This window comes from Manis javanica, chromosome 3 (assembly GCF_040802235.1).
Source record: "Manis javanica isolate MJ-LG chromosome 3, MJ_LKY, whole genome shotgun sequence".
Lineage (NCBI taxonomy): Eukaryota > Metazoa > Chordata > Mammalia > Pholidota > Manidae > Manis > Manis javanica.
This window is the reverse complement of record NC_133158.1, coordinates 147,185,060-147,209,643: the sequence shown is the minus strand read 5'-3', so window position 1 is coordinate 147,209,643 and position 24,584 is coordinate 147,185,060. Positions and strand designations below refer to the sequence as shown.

Below are 24,584 nucleotides of genomic sequence, written 5' to 3'. Positions count from 1 at the left end.
TAGCATCCCTACACCTTAAACAAGCACAGTAAAAAATATTAGCTATTTGACCTGCTATCAATTTTCTCATCTATAAAATGGGTATAAAGGCACATCTTACCAAACATGCTGAGTAAAGGGAATACACGTGTAAAGCAAGAGTAGGTGCTAAGTGTATGGTGATGATGATGATGATGTTTTTGCAAAGAACTAGACACCTTGGACCTGAAACTGTCCATTCCTAACCAGGGGGCCTGGTCAGAATAATAGGCACAAAAGGAAACACTGATTCTTAAAACACAGTCATACTGTTTTTAGGTGGTAACATGAAAATAGGTATTGAATTTAGTTCTGAAAGAGATAGGAGAACATTGTCTCAAGAGGAACTCTTCATTAAGAGTTAGACTTTCACTGGATGTTAGGTATACATAAAAGACCCTCTTTACAGAGCCTGAGTTTAAATTAAAACATGTTTTGTTTCTCCTTTTCCTCCCTCTGTGCCTAAATGTCTGTCTTACCATCATTTTTTTCCTCTTTCTTTATAAACAAGTAATTTTGTTTTTAACCACAGAACTCAAACCAAGAGGGAAATGAGTTTCAGGCAGATTGCGTTTGGTCTGCTAGAAGGGTGTGGGGGAGGGGAGATTCTCTGGCAGAAAACAAACTATTTGAATCCAACTGTGGGCTGGCTTCCATGTCACCTGCTGGCAAAGGAGCCAGCTTTCCCACCCTGTCATAAAAAGGCACCCTGGATATGCCTGGAATAGTGCTGGGGACACGTGGTTAGGTCCTAATGATCTAGAATCATCTGCGTGTATTACCTCTGGTGCTGGCCAGCTCTGCCCAGTGGGTTCTCCTGTGCCCTGCGGCCCATGGGAGGACTTGCTGACATCAGATAATTTCTGGGCAATATTTTCCCAGTGCCCTGCTTTGCTGTCAGAACTTCCACTAGGGCCAAAAGGAGTTGTAAGTGCAAAACAGGAAATAACGCAGGCTCACCTGGCTTATTGCCTTTCTAGGGCATTATTTTGCCCATGTGAAAAGATTTAGTGATTGCCTTAAAAGGCCTGAGCACCGTAACAGCTTAAGACTCTCAGCTGACAGCAGGGCCTGGGTACATAGAGGCAGAAGAGGTGCTCAGGGACACAATCAATCATTCATGCCCACGTTTATTCAACAAACATTTAATAAGCGCCTAGTATGTGCAGGTACTGGCTGGGCGCATTCAACTGCAATTAACCATCTCACAGCCTGATGGGCAAGAAAAGAAAACAAAACAGACAATTTTAAAATGCTGCTGTAGTAGAAGAGCTGAGAAAGACACAGGGGTTATGGAATTAAAGTGTAGAGGCTCCCAACCCAGCCTGGGATTCAGGGAAGGACTCTGGGAGACGGAAGTGCTTATGAGGAATCTCAAATGAGAAGAACAGATTAGTGAGGTGGAGCAAGGGAGGAGGCAGCGGGACATTCCAGGGCAAGCGAGAGCATGAGCCATGGCTTAAGGAGGAGAGAAACAGAGTGATGTTTGGGGTGGGAAGGGTTTTCAGTTATCTACATGAGGGAGGGGACAGGGACTGAACAGAGGTTTCAGAGTAGAGGCTGCTGGGGAGGCAGAGGAAGCGGAGGAGTGAGGGCGTGAAGGTTGGTGAGAGGGCGAGAGGATAATTAACAGGATGAATCTCATGTTAGAAGAAAGGGAGGTCCAGAGAAGGGTGACAGGTAGAAGGAAACAAAGGAACAGCACACGCAGAGCCTCCAGGACCCCCCGGAACTGAGGATGGAAAGTGGGTGCATGAACAGGATGGACAGGGAGAAGGCTGTGGCCCAGGATGGCAGCAGGTGTGCACACATCTGCCAGGGAGCAGTCAGGTGTTTCCAGGAACAAGAATGTGGCCCTGGGATGGGTAGCTGGCTTGGATACCCCAGTCATTGGGGCAAGAACTCCCATAGAAGCATCTAGGTCTTAAGGCCACAGTTCAAACGCCCAGAATCTACCAAAGCCTCTCCACAAAAGGGGCCGCAGTTGGAGTTTTATGCCAGTGGGCACTGTCCATCCTCCACCAGGCTAACCGGTTTTGGTCACACAGTGGAAGCTATAGGTGGTGTTTACAAGCTCATCAACAATCAGCAGTGCTCTGACATCCTGACCCATGCTTTCTCCTCCCAGCATGGTGCCTGAGAAACGAGGGTGTGAGTTCTGTGCTCCTGGGATCATCCACTCCTGAGCAACTCATTGAAAACCTCGGTGCCATTCAGGCAAGTACTACAGCCCTTTCCAACACACTCCAGGGAGTTGAATGGTCCTTTGAAGGTGTCCCCAGGCAGTGTTGCACCTCCCCCACCTCTGTCCTTCATTGTGTTTACAGCTTCCCAGTTGCATGAAAGCCCCAAATAGACTACTTGTTTCTAGATGAGGGGCAGGGGGAGTTGGGGGACAAAGGCACAAAAAGCAATAAAACTTTTACAGTAACAGGCAATCCTCTCAAGGCCCATTTCTCAGGATGTTTTGTGGGACAGGGCATTCCAAGACCAAGACCCAAGCAACTGGCTTCCCAGGCTTGACATAAAAGCCTGCTTAATGACCTGCTTGAAATGTAATAGTCACAGGACAATATACACTTGTCATTTATTCATCTGTTCTTTCCACAAACATTTACTGCCAACCTGCAGTGTGTCGAGCCCCACCTGGTCTCTGCTCTCACAGCATCCTGTGTTCCCTCCCCATCACAGCACTTCTGATCATGGAGTATAATCATCTGTCTCCCCAGCTGGACTCTAAGCTCCCTGAGGTCAGAGACCTGGGTCTTTCTTGCTTCTCCACTGGTTTTCCAACACTCAAGAAATACCTGTTGAATCCATGAATGTTTGCCATGTTTTAAGAGAAATAGGCTCAACATTCTATCCTGGACTTCGAGGATCATGCCTCCCCAGCATCAAAGTCAGGAGTGCCCATCCCCACTCCCTCCCGTGTGGATTGTCTGCAGCCCCAGGCAATGGAAGGAGCCTGCAGCTGTGCCCCTGGGAGCCTATAGGGGCGAGTTTTCCTGAGACTCCCGTGGAGAGGGGTAGAGGTGGCAGTTGCTGCCCCACCTCAGTCCTGAGTCTGCCCTAGGAAGGAGCCCACCCACTGCTCTTGCCAGAGCCACTATCTGTGAAACAGTTAAGGGGTCCGTTTCACTCTTGCTCACTGGGGAACAGAACTGTCCCACAGCTTCTCCCCTGTCCCTGAAACCAACACTTAACCCTATTACCTCTCCCAAAAGGAAATGGATGGAGGTGGGGACAACTAGATTCAACTGAAAATGTTAAAAAACCCTTTTGAAGCCTAGTCCAAAATATGTTGGGAGGTAAATGGTGCTGACCTTCCTCCCCTCACCACCTGCCCTAGGGCTATGCAGCAGGTGCATCTCTGCCTCCAAGAACCCCACGTGGCCCCACAAGTCCTCCTGAGTTCTGTGGCATTCCCCATCCCTGCATAGGGGATGCTCCATCTTATGAAAGCCACCCCCACACCTTATTTTCACTTAGTCTCTGGGAAAAGAGAAAGGCTACTCAACAAGGAGGAGGAAATAGGGGAATGGTCTGTACAGCAGCAGACTGAAATTCAATCCAGTGATTTCAATTCCACTAATATTTATTGAGTATTTATTATGTGCAGCAACATCTAGGCAGAGAGAGTACTGAGGTAAGAACAGGACCCTGCCTTCAATAACTCATGGGCTGGCTGGGAAAGAGGGGATTAAGACATCTATCTCTTGGTTCACTCCAATCTTTGAAAGCCAACTATGTACCATGTACTGGAGACAACACAGGAAACAAGAAAGACATTGTCCAACCTTCAAGGAGTTTACATTTCAATGGGAGAGGTACATAAAAAACATAAAATAATTTTAAAGTGTGAAAAGGACTATGAAGTGAATAAGGAGGGTCCTATAACAGAAACTAATTGAGAAATGGGCGGGCTTGCTTTAGATAATGTCCTTGCCAAAGCCCCTTCTGGGAGATGTGCAATCTGAAGCCTGGAAGATGAGGACAGGGCATGTAAAAATACCCAGACAAGGGCATTCCAGACACAGGGAAGAGAAGTGCAAAGGTCCTGAGATGGGAAAGAACTTGGCTTTTTCCAGGAGCTGTCAGCCTACAGCTAATGTGGCCAATGTGTAGAGAGCAAAAGGGAAGCAGATTCATTGGAGAGACAGGCAGGAGGCAGATCTCACAGGACGCTAGATGGGGCCGTTTTGTTCTACGTGTTAACAAATACTTCGGAGAGTTTTAAGAAGAGGAGAGACGTGGAAAGTGGAATGAAGAAAGGCAAGGACAGTGGTCCCAGGGATGACAGGTGATGGCGGCTTGCACGAGCTAGGATGGTGGTCATGGAGGTGCAGTGGATATAGATTCTGTAGGTTTTGGAAAGAGAAACAGCATGACTTTCGATGGAACTGAGGATTCCTGTCCTGCTAATAGAGTGATCCCTGCCATCCAGGGGGAGTTAATGCTGTCTGGGGATGATAAAAAGATATAAGGCCTGGGCCATGGGAGTACTCCTGGTAGCTCAAGATACATTTCAGAGAAAAACTCTGAGCCAGTCACATTCCCAAAGCATTTCCTCCCTAGCAAGACTTCGGCTGGTAGCCCGATGGGGCTTCCATGCTCAAAGGGTAAGAAAAAAAGGATGCTGTCCAAGTAGGAAGGCTACCGCCATGGGGGCTGATCATCCCCCCACCTTTCTATGCCCCCCGCTGAAAACTCAGCCCTGAGAGAGCTGGGATGAGACCCCTCCATGGGGTGAAGGCAGAGTGGGTGGCAGTGGGGTCCCAGCAGTCCTGCAGTTGGCTGCAGAAGGACAGAAGAGCTGTAAGGGAAGGGCATGTCTAACTTTCCCAGGGCTTAGGGCGCATGTGTGCATGAACTGGGGGCGGCGTGTAAACAGAGCCTCCACTGCAGGGGAGAGCCTGGGGAGGAGAAACCACAGCGGCAGGCAGCCCATCTCCTGCGCAGGGCCCGCCTCCCACTTCCACCCCAACTGTGGGGAGAGGCAATTCTCTGCCTTCGGAGGCTCCCCATCACCTGCCCAGAGAAATCCGGGCTCCTCCGCAGTCAGGCCCTTCACACCCAGGGCTCAGCTTCCCTCACCGCTCCTTCCCTGCAGTTGTAATCTCCAGGCATCAGGAACCACTCGCATCCCCAGATGCAAGAGTGGGCCTCTGTGTGCAAACTGTTGACGGACCGGGGCTGCCAAAATCCTGCTCCGTCCCCGAGGCCCAGCCCAACAGTGACCCGACCCCAGGGTGGCTTCCCCAGTACCCGCCAGCCCCAGCACTGCCAGCCAGACCTCCCCTCACCCACCAATTATTCCAGTCAGTCTAACACCAAGATTGAAAAATTGGTAGGCCATGGGATGTAGGCCAAGGTAATCTGTAGTGGATGAAAATGTTTTAAAACAGGTACCAACATTTTTAAAAATTGAGCAAATTCACATAAAATTCTAGATGTATGGCTTCTCTTTGAAATTTTGGTCTTACAACACTATATATACATGTATTTCTTCATGTTTTATTCAAGTATTTTATGATTTCATTTTTTAAATATTTAAATCTCTAGCTGAAATTTACTTCGGTGTAATGAATGAAGAATTCTTTTCCCTCACATGGTTATCCCACTATATTATAGACAAAACTTCCAACAAACCCAGTTTCTAGATTTGGGTCATGCTGCTTTCTCACATTAAAGAACACGTTAGTTTAGCTCCTCTGGGACTCCAGAGCTGATGGGATATCAAACTCACCCTGTAGTTTTGGACAGGAAAACATTAACCCGAACCAGTTTCCCAGACTGAGTAACTATACTTTTCTGACAAACCCTAAGGTTTCTGAGGAGAGCACTTGAGAAGGGACAGGGTCACCACAGCCAACATGGTTGCCACAGAGGAAGGGTGAGGCCAAAACCTCATTGTATTTAGCCATAGTCCCCACAGAGCCAGATGATTCCTGTGAGAAGGTCTGCCTTTGTTCCTTGTCTAATGGTGTAATGGGTGCCTTTGGACCACTTGTCACAGTAAATGCTGGCCAAGATGATCTCACCCTTTCTCAGGGCTTCATTTAGTACATCCATGCAAATGACTCGCAAGTCCTCAACTCCAGTCCTCCTGTTAAAACCATTGCAGAAGCCCTTCCAGCTTGCCTATATGCTATTTCTACATGGATATCCCACAGGCTCCTTCAGCGCAACACGTTCTAGTCCAAACTTATCATACTCCCAAATGCTTCTGTGGTTTCCAATCTCAATCATCTACATCAGTGTCCTTCTAGTCACTCAGTCCTGAAACCACCATCCTCCTCCATAATGGCTCTCCAGTCCACTCCCCTCTTCTCCCCCATGGCCACTATCTAGTTAAGACACTTATCTCTGGCTAGGACAACACTAAGTTTCTAACATCTAGGTCCTCTCACATCTCCTTCACCTCATCCTTTAAACTTCCCCCAGGTGTCTGATGGGGTTGTTCCCAGCTGAGAAGTTCCCCATTGCCTACAGAATTAGAGTCCCAAGTCCAAAAAAGCAGCATTCAAGGCCTTCCATGCTGTTTACCCCAATTTCCCTTTCCCCCATTCCTACCATCCCCATACCTCTGCCACCCACTCTGCGCTTGTATCATTCCATTTGACAGACTTCTCAATTTTTCAGGCTATTCTATGTGGGATGCCTGTTAACCTCTGGCCATCCTTCATCAAGGCTCTGACCACCAGTGGCAAAAAATCTCTCCTTAGTCACTTGAGACCTGTGCTGTCCACTGTTGCCTCTAGCCATGTACAGCTATTGGGTGCACACAAGGTAGCTTCTCCAAATGGAGATGTGCTCTAAGTGTAAAACGTACTGGATATAAAAGACTTAGTACTTTAAAAACTATAAAGCATCTTAATTTTCTATACTGACACATTGAAATGATTTTTGGGATATAATGGAGTAAAAACTTGTACAAATTTCATGTTTCTTTTCACTTTTATTTATGGGGCAACTAGAACATTTAAAATTTTGTATGCGGCCCACATATTTCTATTAGACAAAGCTGTTATAGATACTCTGTATTTCCACAAGCCTCCATTTATACCTAATGCCTTTCTTCAGTCAACCAAGAAAGGGACGCCACCTGTGGACCCTGTTGTAGCACTCTGACAGGCACTGGAGATACAGTAGTGAAAAAACAAGCCTCTGACCTCAAGGAGTTTACGTAAGCCTGGGGAGCTTGTATTCTAGCTGTGACTTATAAATGGATACCAGTCTACACAACTTTGCTCAATACTGAGCACAAAGGAAAAAAATAACCAAGTTCTAACCGCACCCTCTACTCATGCTCTCAGGTTCTCCCAAAGATGACATCACACGTGGTAAATGAGATTGATAACATTTTGCGAAACAAGCCCTACAGCAAAAAGGACTACAGATCCTAAGGCAGTGCATGAGCCACTGGAGCTGCATGGTTTAATGTGCGGTCTACACTGGTACGGAACAGTGTTATCAGCCATTCTTTTGAATCACTTAGCAGCTTGCTGCTGAACCTCTAGCGTTCCTGGATTCTGAGGTGTCTGCTGTCGCTACCACTGTGCACCTGAATTACGAGCACATCTGAAAACTCACAACCAAGAAAATCCATTCTATTTTCTTATCTTGGACTGGAATCACCTATTCCTGCATTGCTCTGTACACCTCATGCTTACGCAATGTATAGTATTAGGTGGGAAAACTACCCTCAGGCATTTAGTACTTAAAAGAAGGCTGTACAGATATATTTTTTCAAATGAACAAAATCCACAGATGCAATGTGGATTGCATCAGAAAGAGGTCTTTATGAGAAGTCTTGCTTGAGAAAATAAGCAGAAGCAATTCTACATTTCTTTTTTCTATTTTCACATTAAGGTTAGCAAGAGTTGTATCTCTTGTCATTCAACAATACTGAAATTCCTACACATTTGCTTTCATTGACTTTTAAATATTCACTGTTGCTTGGCTCCAAGAATGGCCCTGAGTAGCAATTTACCCAAGATGTCTATTAGGATTCTAATAATGCTATGTCCATTTACATGTAGATGGTAAAAGAATGAACAGTCTTTAAGACATTTGGTTAATTTATCAAAGGGAGGACCACAGTGGTATGGAAGCTTAGCTTTGAATAAAATGTAATGTGTTTGCAGTGAAGTTTTCATTTTTTACTATATTTTATTAAAACCTGCTTTATACTTTTGACTGCTTATAGGCACAGCTTCTGCAAATTTAAATATTTGAGCTTTAAAAATAAATACACACATGCTCAGTTTGCTAAGTAAACCTGTAAAATACCCAGAAAGGCAAATATTTGTTGTTTAATTAGCACTGGGATTTTACAATATAATCCTTGGGTTTTTGAGGAGTTATTAACGTGAGAGTGAATCACGGGCTTTGTGAAAAATGCTGTCACTACTTAGCATATGCTGGGTGAATTAACTTGCCCATTAAAAAACAAATGTCAAAGAACTTCCTGATTCTATAATCATATTATATGCACTAAACTATATGCATGAAAGCTCTTTTGCATGGACTAAAGAGGCCTAGCCTTGTTGCACTCAGAAGCCAGGTCTATCTAGCCCTGCCACTATTGGCTACCTACCTACCTTCACGAATATTCCACCAGAGAAATTTGTGAGAATATATTATGTGTACCTGTAGGAAGGAGAAAACATTTTTTTTTGGAAATGGGGAGGGGGGTTCCTATCTATTTGGACACCTGTGTACAAAATTTTAATTGGATTTCCCAGATAGCAGGACCCCCATCTAGAAATCACTTTGAAACTTAAATACACCATAAGCTTAAAATGCTTTTTCTGCCATCGTTTCCAGAAATGTATTTCATGGTTAAGTTCGAAATGTTAAAATGTTAGTGTGAAATACCAACAAATTTTTTTTTTGATCACTACTTCCTGTATTGTAATAGGGAAATAGTTTGGGTTTTTTTGTTATCAGATTAGTGATGGAAATGGATCATTTTTCAGTTGTTCATTGTGTATTCAATAAATCCAGTGAACTACTGTATGCATTAATGAGCTGAAGTTGTCTAACTGGATCTGCAATTTAACTTACTTGCTTAGTGTAATAAAAGCATTTTGTGAATTGAATCTCTCAATTTTTATCTGTTCTATTATTATAAGGCATTATGTGTGTGTGTGTGTGTAAACATACACACCCATCTCCATAAGTAGGCAGTAAGAATCATCTGAATAAAAATCATGTTGGCAGGTAAACTGCCCTGAATGACACCTAACAGAAATAGCAATGATCAAAAGATTTAAATTATAATCCAAGGGTCAAGGGTCTTCAGATAGATGTCAGATCTTCAAGGGACCTCGGCTGTCTTTGAAACCACCCCTTACTGGCAAGTGAGGAAAACCGGACCTAGAACCCAAGGTTTTTGTGTTCCAGTCCTCTTAAGAACTCTTTTTTTTTTTGCTTTATGAATTGTGTATGTGAATTGCTAGGCTAAAAAAGTTGGGATATGAATCCAAATTCAGGATCAGTTAAGAGGCAAAGGTCAGAGATACAGTGAAATATGAGTCACTGGGCAGCTGGTTTCTAGCCACCTCCACGCAACTCTCAATCACTTAAAAAAATCCTTCCAATCTTCAAACTTTCCTAATTCTCAATTAACTGCCCTGCTTGGGCATCCAAGGAGGTGGAAGATAAGGTCTTACAGCCCAAGTAGATGGGTCTGTAGATGTGTTCCCTCTTTATCTGGACATGTCGTGGATCCTGCCTGTCTCCAGATACAACAGTGATGGGCATGCATATTGAAAACATAAAACCTGGGTGTGGGTGGGCAGGACAGCAGAGCAGGCTCAAACTGGCAGAGAGGCCTGACCTTCCGCTCTGCAATGTAACTGCATGATGCCCAGCACAGCCACACATCTGATCAGTAACTACAAAGATACGCACTTATATGTGTTGGAAACTACAATAATTGTGATGTAAAATAACATAATAAAGATAATGTGCTTATTCACATCATTTTTATAAAGAAGTCTAAGGGAAATACAAATTTTAAAAAGCAGAAGTTTAATGATACTTGATAAGCAAGATCTTTCACAAGAGTTTTGGGTACGAATCCAACATTTGTATTTCAGTGAACTTCAAACCTTGTTTTAAACTGTTCCAAGTTAGAATAATATATCAAACAGGACAAGCAGTAAATTTTTGGCTAATAATAATTTGACTAAGAATAATTCCAATCCAAGATTTTTTATTAAGCTTTAAGTAAGGGAACTAAAAATAGAGAAATGTAAAATGTTCCAACAATGTAAGGCTTTAACATAGGAGTGTGAAAAGGAAATTTAATCACTTCAAATCCCAATTACAGCAGCACCCTTTTTATTTTACTGGTGTCGTACATGAGGCCTTTTTAACAAAAATTCAATGGCAGGTTTTTACCAACTAAACTAGATCCAGCACATCATAATTCTATGTGCCACATAGCCATTACAGTTGATGGAGAGAGAACTGGGGAAAGGTTCTACAAGTCCCAAGACTAAAGTATTGGTACAGAAACACCTAATGAGAACTGTGGAATTGTGAGTATATGCCTTAGAAACTTATGCACAGAAACTTAATCTAACAGTATGGAAACCATTATCAGAATTAAAAAACAAAATGTGCTATTGGTAAAATTCAGGACCCAAACCAAATTTTGTTTATATGCTTTTCTACAACTTAGTTTATTGGTTCAAGAAAAATTCTATTGAGAAAATTAAGCTGATGGCCCTATTTCACCATCGCATCCCAATACACTATTACCAGAATGGTGGCAATTTCCCCCATCTACACAGGCACTGCCATCTAGTGGCAATTTTTTACCTGCACCTTAAAGAGATACTTGGCCCAGCTCCAGTAATAGCTGACACTGATTGTTTGTCAAACATTGTTTTCCATTTGGTACACAAACTCCACGCCACCAATCAAACCATGGACTGGTTATTTATATACAGAAAAAAAGTTAAAACATGATGAAAAGAAACCTTCACAGTGAATCTCTCCTGACTTCCCCAATCATTCCATTTTATCCAATGATGTCACATGAATAATAATGCACCGAAGAAAAGCAAAGAATTTAAAACTTTCAGAAACAATGATGAAATGCTACCCTCAGCTGAAGACAATGACAATCTGGGTAACTATGCACATGTACTCCTGCCCTTGTCTTCCTGCAAAGTTCTTGGACAGGGCCTACTAAAAATTCTAACAGCAGGCAAAGTAGAAAAAAAATTGAAGAATACTTTCTGTACACTTACAAATGAAACAGTGAATGTCATTTGCAACATTCACCTTAAATTTAAATGTGGAAACCAAAGATTAAAATTAAGATTAGGAATTGGGGATATGATCTTTCTTTTCAAGGAGTGCTTGTAGGAAATTACTGGATGTGGGCAAAAGCTAACAGAAGTACGAGCCCATATCAACTGTGATTTTACCACCTTTTAATATAGTTTAAAGAGCTTCCCAAACTTTTTGAAATCATGGCACACAAAGAAATGAAAATTACCTCTACACACACTGGTTTGAAAATGCAAGAGACTGCTTCCAGTTGAACCCCCGAAGGCTGAAGAGATCATTATTTTGCTCATAATCAATGGGAAACTTTTGAGTAAAGGATCACATTTATGAAACTCCTAATAGGAAAATGCTGACAAGCACTAAAACTATAATTCCTTGGATGGCTCTTAGAATTCTGGAACTAAGATCACAAAAATTATTTTGGTTTATCACACATGAATATTCATTCAGGAAAGAGATTCTCTTACTGAACATTCCTCTAGTGGTATGAGACCCTGGTCAAGGAAACAATGACTCCAGTCTCTTAACAGGTCAAACCAACATGGCAGGGTCAAGCTGACCTCCCTGGCCACCCAAGGCCAAAGCTATAAGCTGAACAGTGTGTACTTCAACCCCACGGGACAACTCTCAGATGCCTGAACGCTATTTTTAAGTTATTACCTTGGCTGCCTTTCTCTTTATAAAATAACTTTTCCACAAGTTTCTCTTCTCCAAGTTGGTGACACCATATTTTTAACTTTCAGCTATTTCAAATCACAAATTCAGAGACTTGTAAACATGAGCCTTCTGTTCAATCCCCCAAGGGAAGAGGATTTCGTTCTCATATTTATGGTCCAAAATAAGTTGTAATATGTGCTTGGAACACATAGAACCAGTTATTAACTTCTCACTACTATTATAAATAATAACAGCTCAGTCCAGGTTACTGTGACCTGTGACAGATCAAGGAAACAAGTTATTTTCTCCTCTTGTGATTATAGCACACTGCGAGACATTTCTTGCCTTTTAATAAACATACTGGTACTCTGAGTTTCCCCTTCAATTAATTTAATTTCAACAATCTGTCAAAAAAGAGCCAATAAACAAATAGTGACTTCCATTTTGTTGGGTTTTTCAAACCCTCAAACTCCAGACTATAAAAACGTCTTGTGTGTCTCCCACCCTGACCACCCTGCCTCTTTCCCATATACCACAGGCCACCCATAGATACAAAGCCAGGGGGTGAAGCTGATGTGGTCTACTTGGAGCCAGTAGACAGGAGGGCGATGAGGCCTGATGAAGCACTTATGGACAAAATATAGTTCCTATTAAGAATTTAATGTTAAGGAAAAATTAAGAACCCAAAAATAGTTTCCAAAAAGACAGAAAGAGCCCATCCCTTGGGAATATACTGTCTCCCCGCTGGATACTCTGTATAATGACAATGATGTACTGTCAGTAAACAATTTTTAAGACAGGAGACTATAAAGAATGAAGAACATTCACAGGACATGTGATCCAATTTAAAAAGAAAATCTAGAACACAGGATCACAAAGAAAACATCTGAATTCCATTTAACCTTCAGAAGAGCTGATCAAAGAAAATGAGGAGGAAGAAGAGACTTGTTTTTTTAACCCCAAGAGCAAAGGAAAAATAAGTCTCTTTTGTCCATCCATGTTTTGGCTACAGTTGGCCTGTAAAAGCAAAGAGGTTCTCAAAGTTCGAAGCTCTTCTCAGCTTGAGGACTAGACTGTTTGGGGCAAACAGTTGGAAGGGATCTGACATTTTATTACATCACTATCTCTAACTGAGAAAATTCGCTGCACATTCCTGGGTAACACCTTTAATAAATTACCTTCGCAAGGGAAGATTCTTGCCCAAGTGCCCAATTTAAGAGCAGCCAGAAACACTGTTAAGACACTGTGAAATGTGCCTATTTACACTGGCTATCCACCCAACCCCAAACCCCAAAATATCAGCAGATACATGGGCTTCTGCCAGAGCGATCAAAGAAGGCAAGTCAGCTTTTGTTCCTTGGAACTGGTTTTAAATAGGCAGGTATACATAACCATATATGTGAGACTACTTTATAATACCTGGCATTTATCATGAAGCCATACTTTATAACTTAAATTTAAATCAAACCTAAAGCTCTTGTTTTAAAAATCCAGAAAGCGCCTACAGTCACAGTGCTGTTTAATGCACTAACTCCCTGAGTAGTTGTCTTTCCACTAAAATATTCAGACAAATCAAAATCAAAACAAACTACTGTTTCCAGACTTCCAAAAAAAGAGAATCAACCTTCAAAAGGATACACTGTGGGGTTGAAATTCTTCAATATAAAGAAGGAAGCAACAATGACCAAGAGCAGGAATAGGGTGTTGTTATAGAAGATGGAAAATGTTGTAGCTTCGTAATCAGCAACTTCATTCTTCTTCCACAGGATTCTGCAGATACAGAAGCAAGTCAATCAAGTTTATGAATATGTATTGAAAAATGTAAATACCACATGGCTCTAGTGCATTTTAAGTTTTTCCTTAAGTGTTCTGGGCAGAATGTGTTTTTAGTATTAAATCAGTCAGCAGCAGTTCCCTTTTTTCTGCTGAAAAAGGTAATTTACTCTATTGATGCTGAAAAAAACAGTTGCTGGGTATATTACCTTTTTTCCCAGGCAGCCAGAGCTCTGGAGGAAGGGACTGATAAATGGCAACTCACTTGGTTTCATCAGTAGCCAAAACAGGTATCTTTCTCTAGGTCCTTGTCTAAACAAACTCAATCGTTGGCAGCCTGATAAAAGTTTCCTTGGCTGTTGAGACTCCAGCCTACAGACTTCAGCCTTCAGTATCGCAAGCCCAAGAACAAAACTAGCTGTGGCCTCACAGCAGCAAACTTGTCTATGACTATCTTTAGCCATCTTTACTTCACTCCAAGAATCTGCTTGATTATTAGGAAGATTTTTACTTTTTAAAAACCTATTTACTTTTTATTTAATCCATTTTACTCATTACGAGTTTATTAATTTACTTTTTTTTTATCAACCTCTTCTTTTACCTCTTCACATGGGCAATAGGAAGTTCCAGGGTGCCTGTGAATAAAGAAGCCTTTATTCCTCTTGGTTAATTAAGTTTGTAAAGCAGTTTTTAAAAGGGTTAGACTGTTACCCATTAGTGGGCCATGAAATCAACTGAGCAGATCCAATGCTCAGGAAAAATAACTAAATGGGTTGAGATCAGCATTTTTTTAAAAAATGAAATAGGAAATAATAAAAAATTATGAAGTGCATCACACATGGTAGGGTAATTACTGTTCTGTGAAACATTTTCTTGGGCATGTTTGAGTGTATCTGGTCTAAAGGGAAAATTATTTTACCATGGGTCATTATCAAAAGGGTTGAAAGCTATTGTCATGGTGCTTTATCCCCAAAAAACAGACTAATCTGGAGCCAGATTACACCCTCCATCAATCCTAAGGATAGCACTGTGGCTAACGTCATTGGTAACTGCTATGTGTCATCCACCAAGTGTTTTCTAATCCAAAATCAACAAGCTTGGCTATAAAGGACATAAATGAAGGGTATTAGAACTTTATCTTCATCATAAGAAATTTGTGGTCTCTCACATATATGCCACATTTACTTGAATCTATGGATACCATCAATTGAATAAATCTTTGAGTTTGTAAAAAATGAAGGATATTACATTAAATGCTACCATCAACGATAAAACAGCTTCTGATTTTAGAGACGTTTAAACATTAATTTAAAATATGTATGAGACTTGGAATTGGAGAAAATACATTACCTCATTCTAACATTGATCAAAGAAAGTACTAGCTCAGAAAGATGCATAGTTCCAACATGGGTTAATACTAGTAAACATTCAGAACAATTGTCTCTGTTTTTCAGACTCTGGCACAAGACTAAATGAAGACAGGTTCCTTAAATAAGCGACTAGCATGCCCTTTACTCAGATGATTAAATTTTCCCACCTCCATCACAGCACTTCTTCCCTGTCATGCTCTGAATCAGAGCTATCTTCAAAACAATTTTGGGGAAAGAAGTAGCCCAATCCTTCAGGTTACCCCAGCTCCCGATATGACTGTGTGTTATATCACTGTATACACAGTCAGGACTATCTGACAGCTTTCAGAACTTTTTCTAGTCCACCCATATCCTGGTTCATTTTGAAAAAATTTAGGACTCCCAAATGCCTTCATCAGCAATAGTTATGCTGAAGAGTTTCACTGGTAGGAAACCTAGTCTGGGAGAGCACTTCCCAGGGAGCCACTTTTCCAAGGAGCACTTCTTACAAGAGAAGAGTTAGATCAAACTAAACTGTTACAATCGGATTATGCTAACAAGTTAACAGACAATCGGTAACTCACGCAGAATAACACTCATGCCCTTAGACAAATGTTAATGAATCTCAAATTCTCCTCTGCTAATTTCCATCCTTGGATGGATGGCAAAGCAGTTTCAGTGTCATGGAGTACTATTCCAAATGATTGTAGACGGAGCTTTGAAAGGTATACATCTAGGCAAAGAAGTGCTGGTAAGTTTTCTCTTAAATCACATCTCTTAGAAGCAACCTATCTTTAAGGGAGAAAAATACCAGATCTTAATGGGAGCCTTGGTCCTAATTATCACACAACCAAGAGAACAGACTGGGGTACAACTGTATCCAGTATGAGAGAAACACAAACAGCATAAATTCCTGCTGATGACAAGAACAGAAATTGTATAATCTTCTGATACTCTGCATTTTATGTATCAGTAAGACCTCCATTTATCCTCCTTTGAAAATATCTGGTCCAGGGAATGACGAAGAGGTCTCATTTCCAATTCCCACTCTGATCCAGTTGTAGTGACTACCTGAATACCACACTGAGGAGGATTCTGAGATAAATCCCAGAATCAGGAACAAGTGCCAGACCAAAGAAGACCAATCTTCAGAGGGCAGTGAAGACTCACTTGCCATCTTTGATATAACTGAGCACCTAAAACCTACAGTTATAACAAGTGTTTTGAAATTGGGTAACTATGATATGCACTTCAGTTGAAGAATCACTGTAATAGTATTATAATTCAATAAAAAGGTTTAAAATGTGTTCTAGATTCTGTAACCTCTATCCCTATGCAAAAATTTGCAATCAGAAAGCTATGCAGCCAGACCTCATTGAAGCTGCTCCCTGAAAGAAGGCCTCCAATGTCACGATTTTAATATTGTGCCTTCAATTTTATAAAGGATCCATAGGAGATAACCATTTCAATAATGTTTTAGTGCCTTTCCAAAATCACTGTAGAAGACATCATTCACTAAGTTACTCAGTGTCCCTTAAGTAAGGATCCAACTGATAAAGTTCTTCCAAGATTCAGTGCCAGAAAGTTTCTTTTCAGAAGGGCTTGCATGCCGCTTCTCAGCAGATGAAAGCTATACTACCTTAGATGCTTCCCCTGACATTTAGAAGCTCAGAGCTAAGTTTACTGCTCAATTGCTGTTGAGCGCTGAGGACCTTGTTTATTCAGGTTTTCTTACTTTTAAATAGTTTCTGATCTTTTAAAATTGTATCACTTTGCAGTCTTTCTGGAGCAAAGTGAGATAAAAATTCCAATTCAAAAGTACCTTGTAGACACTGAAACTGAGTATCTATGAAAAGAACCCCAACTCATGATTCTACTAAACCATGTGACAAATCTTAATCATAAGTTGACTCAATCATTCAGACTTCTGCTACTCAGAGATTACACTGTTAAGTTCTCTAAGAGCAACCAACAAGAAAAATTTGGGGTAAGGGCTAATAAATGTGGAACAGAATTGAGCAACAGGAGACAAACCAAATTTTTCTTTTTCCCAATCAAAGCATACCACCCAGAACTGGATGTCTCCACGGAAGCTCAAGAACAGAAATATCACCACCTATTTCTTAATTAAAGTATCAATATACAATCTTATGTTAGTTTCAAATGTACATCACAGTGGTTCAACAGTTCACATCACAGTGATCAACTTATATTGTGATTGTGGAATTTTTGTGCCCTTTTATCGCCTACACCCTCCCCACCGTACCCATCCTAACCCCTCACCCTTGGTAACCATTAGTCACTTCTCAGTGGCTGTGAGTCTACTGCTGTTTTGTTTCTTCAGTTTTGCTTTGTTTTTATACTCCACAAATAAGTGAATATGGTATTTGTCTTCCTCCACCTGGCTTATTTCACTGACATAGTACCCTCTAGGCCCATCCATGTTGTTGCAAATGGTAGGATTTGTTTTCTTTTTATGGCTGAATAATTCCATTGGGTATACGTTCATTGCCACCTCTTCTTTATCCATTCATCTATTGAAGGACACTTAGGTTGCTTCCATATCTTGGCTATTACAAATAGTGTGGCAATAAAGGGGTGCATATATTTTTTCAAATCAGGGGTTTTGTTTTCTTTGGGTAAATTTCTAGGTCAAATGGTATTTCTATTTTTAGTTTTCTGAGGAAGCCTCCACAGCAGTTGCACCCATTTACATTTGAGGAATAAAGTATCACCACTTCTTTCGACCCAGAAGGGTTAGGTAGTAAGCTCAAGGTTATACACTTCTCAAGTTGTAGGGCCAGCATAGGAGAAAGTTCTGCAGGTTCCCAAATTTCAGCAGAGCAGTTACAGGCACAAGCTCTCAAGCCAGACTCCCTGTGTTATCATGGATTTACCACACACTAATCTATGGCCTTGGGCAAGTTATTCAAGCTTTCTGTCCCTCAGTTTCCTCAGGTGTAAAGTTGAGATAACAGTGCCTATCTCATAGCGTTCATTAGAGGTACAAATGGGCTATGCACAGCACATAGAAAAGAATCTGGCAGCAATACAAACTCAAAAGCCAATTATTATTACTCCCCTTACTATGTCTTCTATAATACCCTTTACCGACAATTCCAGTATCCACATTCTCCAAGCAGAATTCAGAAACTTTTTTTCTGCAAAGTATCTCCATTTTTGATGACCACAAACACTTTAAATAAGGAATCAAACCTTTCATCTTTTTCCTTCCGAGACATCTTTCTATTATCAGCTTCAGAAAGTTTTCGAGTCACTTCTTTGGAAACAGCATCCTCCCTCTTCTGTGCTACTCTGGGAGGAAAAGAAAAAACGTCTCCATATGCTCCAGGAGTGGACATGACGCTCTCAGAAACACTCTGTAACTTGTATCTTATATTGGCAACTGTATGACACTTTACATTTCAAAAAGTAAGCAGGATATAAAACCCCAATTTATTACACTGTATTAGCCAAGAGAAGGAATGCAAGAAACTTCCAAGATACGGTTTATTATGTGTTTTGATTCCTATTTAAAAAGGGGTAATTTTTCAAAATTTAGGTACTTACCGTGGAAATAAGTCAAATTCTGAAAGCACAATTTAGTTTGAATCAGTGTTAATTCTTTTGTTTTAGCCTATAATTTAACTGTTCAACATGTAATTTTGAAAAGGCATTATTAGCAAACAATATATGAATCGATTCCAATAAATAATAGGAAAGAACACTAGGCTTAAAAAACAAAAGGGAATTAACAGCTATAACATCTTAAAGTAATGCTTTTAACTCCACTCCAAAGGACAATTTCACTATGAAGAAATAATGCCAGATGGTCAGGGAGCAACCATACAACTTATAATTAAATAAACCACTGGTATAAGAGTCACACCAAAAAGAACATGGAATCAAACAGAAAAGGTTGGAACTGTTATTCAAGAAACCAGATCAGAATCTTCAATGACAAGTCAGATAAAGAAAAAAAGTTACACTCATTAAAAAAATCTATAAGGTGACTGCTAACGAAAGAGAGAATAAAATTCAAACTATGATGAAATACAAAAAGCTTCCTAAAGTTTGTGACACTTAAGTTCAGTGTGGTATATTTTCATAGTACAGGAGAAACTGATTAGAAAAAGTAGTAACTGATCACAAGCAAAATATATTACCTGCAAAGTCCCACTATGAAAATAGTCAACATGATATTGACATGTATTAAGAGTAACAGGATATGGAACACAGAGATATAAATCTATTTACTCTATGTTCAGTTAATCAATTCCTCCTTACCATGCTATATTTAGTTCTGATCACTGTACTGAGGCAAGCTATAGTGAAATCAAGATGGACTCCTGATAAGACAGCCCAAGATCATTCAAGGCAATAGTTTTCAACTTTTTTTAAGCACAAGAGCTTCTGGAATACAAATTAAGCACAAATTTTGGCTGGTTTCACCTATGTCTCCATTTCTAACTCTCATTCAACAACCAAATTAGAATTGACATTGTTAAAAAGACAACTTTAGTTTAATATTTTTATTAGTATTAGCTTCAACTAATTTTTCTACAAATTGACAACTTAAGGGAGAAAAATTGGTTTGTTTAAGAAAAACAGACAAGCAAATATAGTCTGAAACAAAGAAAAAGGAAGCTAAGGTGGCAGACAGCTGTCTTCTTAAGAGATACTTTAGGACACTACAATGTACTTTTTCTGCCAAATAACCAGCTTCACCTGACTCATTTATTATATGAGAGCTCTGCTCCAAAGAACAGAGACTTTTATCCCTGAACCTCTCTAGCAGACCAGATACTCAACAAGCATTTCTTGAACTTCACATAAGACCACTTTTTCTAAGAAAGACCAATCGATAAGAAATGGACATCATTTACAGCAGAAATGGACATCATTTACAGCAGAAACCCTTAACTGAACAGAGAAAAGATTTTTCACACACACACACAACCACAAACACTCCCCTACCTCATCAGGATGCTAGGACACAGGAATAAACTATTTTCAAAAGAGTTGGCTATCTTCTAGCATCTTTAGTACTAGTACTCAATCATCTGTCCAATTGACAAGTCTTCCTGAAGAGAATGAACCAAATTAACTGATTAATTTCTCCTCTAGGTCTAAATTCTATGTTCACCTAATAGAGGCATAACAGCCTGTTAGGTTTATTACAACTCAAGAAGCCTTACCCTCTCTCTTAGGGATCTTATCAAATGAACATCACTCAGTGCTGAAAACTCTAAAACAAAACAAAAGGCTACTCCTATAGCCTAGCATTTAGCCAACTGAGATAACCCATAAAATCAACTGTCTTTCTTCTGTTATTTTATTATGTCAGTATATCAGAATTTTCCCAGAATTAAAAAAAAAACACAAAAATACCATCTCTTTAATTTCTTAAAGTAAAAACATCTTTGCAAACATTTTTTAAAGTCACACCACCTTTAAAATACAATTACTAAGGGTTCTGTCACTCCCAACCTCCCCAACACTGCACACATTATGTGCCAGACATTATGCTTAATAGGTCACACACATCATTATGTTTAATCCTCACAATCTATGAGGTGCCATGAGTACCCGCATTTTATAACTCAGGATCTGAAGTCTAGAAAGGTAAGATGTATGCCTAAGGCTATCTATAGGTTTAAGAGTGGCAGAGCTCAGGCTGGAATCCAGACTGTCAGCTCCATCTTCCTGCTACCACCACCACCTACCCTCATTCACCAACTGCCTGGGTCTTTGAGCCTTAACCATCTTGCAAATCTGCAGGAGTTTCTATGTCAGTGGCAACACCTAATATTAAACCAAAACTATGACCAAAAAAATTCCACTCTCAAGAGTCTGTTAGGCTATAAGTCCTTGAAATTTTATTTAACTAAATGTAACATTAACTGTTGTAAAGGATATAAAACAGAAGACATGGCAGTTGCCCTGAAAAAGCCTAAAGTAGAAATGAGAAGATACAAAGAACATGACTATGACTCCAAAAAGGTAAATGAACAATGTCATGCAGAACAAGTGAAAAATTCCAAGTTCTAGAAGAACTGAGTCTCGAGGGGATCATCACAAACGAATGGGATGTGTAAGACACCCACTTCGGAGGGCCTCACTATCCAGAGGGCCACACCTCAGCAGCAAGGCTGCCCAGAAGAGCAGAGGTCAAGATGGGCTGCATCCTGGAATGGCATTTCGCAAAGAGGCCTGCCACGCAGACAGAGCACAACGATGACCTGATGACTGGGCTGGTTTAGCAGAAGCACAGTCACACACAACCCGAGTTCCTATCATCCAGAACAATGGTAGAGAAGCTATTGAGGCTCCTTTCAGCCACTAAGGCAGTTTCTGGCCTCCTTACAATAAATCCCTGTGGAGATCTTCTCAACATCTCTCTATTCCTTGTCACCAGAAAGAGCCTAACGCAGGAACAAACCTAGGGAAAGAGCAGAGAGCACAAGTCACTTGCAAAGGATGGCAAAAGATGAGTCAGAACAGCCAAGGCCCAATCCTAAAAGAGGAGGCCAGACTGGTAGGAGGTAGATGATTTGCATTCCAGGACCCTAAAATTTGAACTTAATACACTTAGAAAAGATAAGGCCATGTTGCATTAAGAGAGTGACATGATAAAAATGATGGCAAATGAGGATGACTACATATTCTGCATCTTATAAGACAAGGATAATACCCATACCTCACATGGACAATGTAAGAATTACGTAGAGTAACATGCTTTACTGAGTGCATGGCAGGGGGAGCCATGAACTTTTGTGTTAAGGTTGCAGACTGCTCAAGTAATCTGAGAGAAAACCATATCCAAATTATAGTGGGAATTGTGCAAATGAAAAGACAATGTGCACACAAAGCATGCTGGTACTTCAAGGGTCATCAAAATTCTAACTGCCTTTAAGAAAGCACTTCCAAATGCAGGACCAAGAAGGCTACACTGAGGAAGTAGAGAAATATCCTGCTATCCTGAATGGAACATCAGAGTGGGGCATAAAAGCAGCTTCAAAGGACACCTCTGCCAATTAAACATTAATTTATAGCTCCTTCCCATGAGGATCATGGCACTGTGAAATAATGTTACTATCATTCTTTAAATCTAGAATACCCCCCTTTTTTAAGCTTTATGAAACCAGAGTATATAACTGCTTGTAATTAATGTATAAATATATTGTTGTGAGCTGTCATTGTACTTCTTACAAAGGCTATTGTTAAAATAATGATATATTTTATATGTGATCTTAAGGTAGAGGAAATCTGGTAATCTTTTACATTTTCATATACTCACAAGAAAAAGTGTAATTAGCATTACAAATGTCAGTTTAATCAAAAAAAAAACAACACTTCTTTCACATCCAAAAATAGTAGATGGAGAGCCCAGAACAATTCTTTCCAGAGAGAATTCCATTTGGCTTCTGAAATGTTAATTTATTTATAAGTGAGTTTGTTTTTCTGATAAAACCCATGATTAAGGCTAAGTGCTTAAGTGTTCTAACAGCCTCAAAAACCTACTTCTATAGCAGTGTTACAAGTATTGTCTCTGCTTCAATTAGTGAATAATTATTCACAGCACTAATGTGCCTTCCCTCCAAAATATATTTATATATATAGCTCAAATGAATGCTTACTGAAACCTATACACACAAATGGTCTTTAAGAGGACATCCTACTATGTAAAAATGCAACATGTAATACATACTTTGAGAAATATACTTACTTGTGCTTGAGAACAAATTTCACATTTTTGTATGCAAAGGCTACCAAGTAAGTGCTTACTAGGGTCATCACACTATAAAGAACAGCAGACTGAATAAGATCCATATGCCATATTCTCCAATACAACCCTGAATTAAGACAAAAGGGAGGGGGCACAAAAGGGAACAAAAATATTACCACCCAGTTACAAGGGCGTGCTGAGTTAATCAGAGCTAAGGCCAGTAAAATACAGCCTGTGTTACAGAATCCAACATAGTATAAGGATCTCCAGAAGCGGGATATCCAATATAAAATTACAATCTCAAACTCTTCCAGTTCAGAACACTTGAAAAACATAATCTTCCCATTACCAGTCCAGATGAGATGTCTGCTTCTCCTAAAGTGAGAACAAACTCGGGCTCAACAAAATCACAATTCAGAGTTCAAATTTCATTCATGCTAACTCTAAGCACAGGCCATTCTAAAACACCACGTGCAGTCCCAACACAGTTTACATGCTGACGTGGCTGTTATCTGATATCCAGGCGGTACTGTGCGCGCAGGGCTTCACACTACGTTAACTGTCCGATGGGTTTTATAAGGCCGAAGGATAAAATACATCTGGATTTATCTTGTTTACTTTTTTCACAACAGTGCAGTTCTGTGTGGGGCAGGAGATACAAATTCGGGAAGCCGGGCTCGAAAAACAACCCGGCCAAGTCTGCAAGGTTGTTCGACCCAAGTGAGAATTCTAAAATCGTCCTAATAGGATTATTAAAAAGTTGAAACAAGGTAGATCGAGAGCCCTTGGCACTGGTTCAACTCGCGCATCCAATTAGAAAATGATGTGTGTGAAGCAGTTCATGTAAAGCTAACACTTCTAATTCATCGTGACAGTACATGGGAGCCTGTCCCTCAACCCAATTCATTAGTTTCCCAAAAATAAGTAATTGTAAAGTGTAAAATCTCGTATGGCAAACCACAGTTATGGCCGAGGGGGAAAGACAGCAGGCTATATGCATGAGTGCTAACACAAGATCTTAACCCGGTACTTTCTTAAAATACAGATTTGGGGCCGCCGTCCCACACCTTAGAGGCTCACAATATCCGGGAGCGGGGCCCGGGAACAAGCGTACTTTTTTAAAGCACCACAAGTGACTTTCCTTGATGACCCCCCACCACCACCTTAAACGAGAATACTGAGACCCACAGAGGCTACATGCATTCCCCGAGCTCGGGGCGAGCTGGCGACAGCAAGGGCCTAGCGGTGCCCCGGCCCCGCCACGTCTCCTCCCTGCCCGAGCCGCCCTCGGCCTTCTCCGCTCGCCTGCTCCCAGCGCTCACAGATGGGGATGGCGGACACGATGAAGGCGTTCCCGAAGAAGAGTGCGGAGGACTTGGCCGACAGGTTGCGGCTGAAATCCTGCAAAAACAGGTCCTCCTCCGACTGCTGCTTGGAACCTCCTTTGGGAGCCATGGTAGAGCTGGAGCCGGCAGCCGGGAAGGCAGTGCAGGCGCCAAGCTGGGCCGAGACCTCTGGCCCCGCCCCCACGGCCGCCGTATCCGATAACGACCCGTCACCGCTGCGAGCAGAGGCGGGACCCGGAGCGGCCGGGAGGAAGCTTCCCCAGGATTGGTCAGCCTGGAACAGCTACGTTTGTGATTGGGCTATCGGGCCAGACTTCCGGATTCCTGGCAAGCCAATTGACTGGTCAGCTTGAAAGAGAAGGCAGGGATTTGTAGTTTAGTGGGTGCCTATTTTTTTTAAAA

General features: G+C 41.1%; 2 protein-coding genes across 5 annotated transcripts in view; one reads left to right on the top strand and one right to left on the bottom strand.

Annotated features, from left to right (window-relative positions):
• Positions 1-9,122, top strand: part of KCNAB1 (potassium voltage-gated channel subfamily A regulatory beta subunit 1) — a 379,428-nt gene extending 370,306 nt beyond the window's left edge. For all 4 annotated transcript variants that reach the window (XM_073232182.1, XM_036997860.2, XM_036997862.2 and 1 more), the window contains exons 13-14: positions 2,147-2,235; positions 7,335-9,122. In XM_073232182.1, coding sequence (XP_073088283.1) covers positions 2,147-2,235; positions 7,335-7,424 — 179 coding nt within the window. In that variant the 3' untranslated portion in view covers positions 7,425-9,122. The remainder of the gene's footprint in view (positions 1-2,146; positions 2,236-7,334) is intronic.
• Positions 9,123-10,039: 917 nt separating this feature from the next.
• On the bottom strand, positions 10,040-24,363 carry SSR3 (signal sequence receptor subunit 3). Its single transcript, XM_017650071.3, has 5 exons — positions 24,159-24,363; positions 22,837-22,963; positions 18,324-18,422; positions 13,624-13,755; positions 10,040-12,632 (listed from the first exon to the last, which is right to left on the bottom strand). Exons 1-5 carry the CDS (start codon positions 24,289-24,291, stop codon positions 12,566-12,568), a joined length of 558 nt encoding a protein of 185 aa, XP_017505560.2. The 5' UTR covers positions 24,292-24,363; the 3' UTR covers positions 10,040-12,565.
• Positions 24,364-24,584: the final 221 nt, after the last annotated feature.

Excerpts from the sequence above, each read along its gene's own strand:
- SSR3 (XM_017650071.3), bottom strand. The coding sequence starts at position 24,291 with ATGGCTCCCAAAGGAGGTTCCAAGCAGCAGTCGGAGGAGGACCTGTTT. Across the intron at positions 18,423-22,836 it reads AAATTTGTTCTCAAGCACAA|AGTAGCACAGAAGAGGGAGG; the intron begins GTAAGTATATTT and ends TTTTCCTCCCAG. Across the intron at positions 12,633-13,623 it reads AAGAATTTCAACCCCACAGT|GAACTATATTTTGTCCATAA; the intron begins GTATCCTTTTGA and ends AATTCTTAATAG.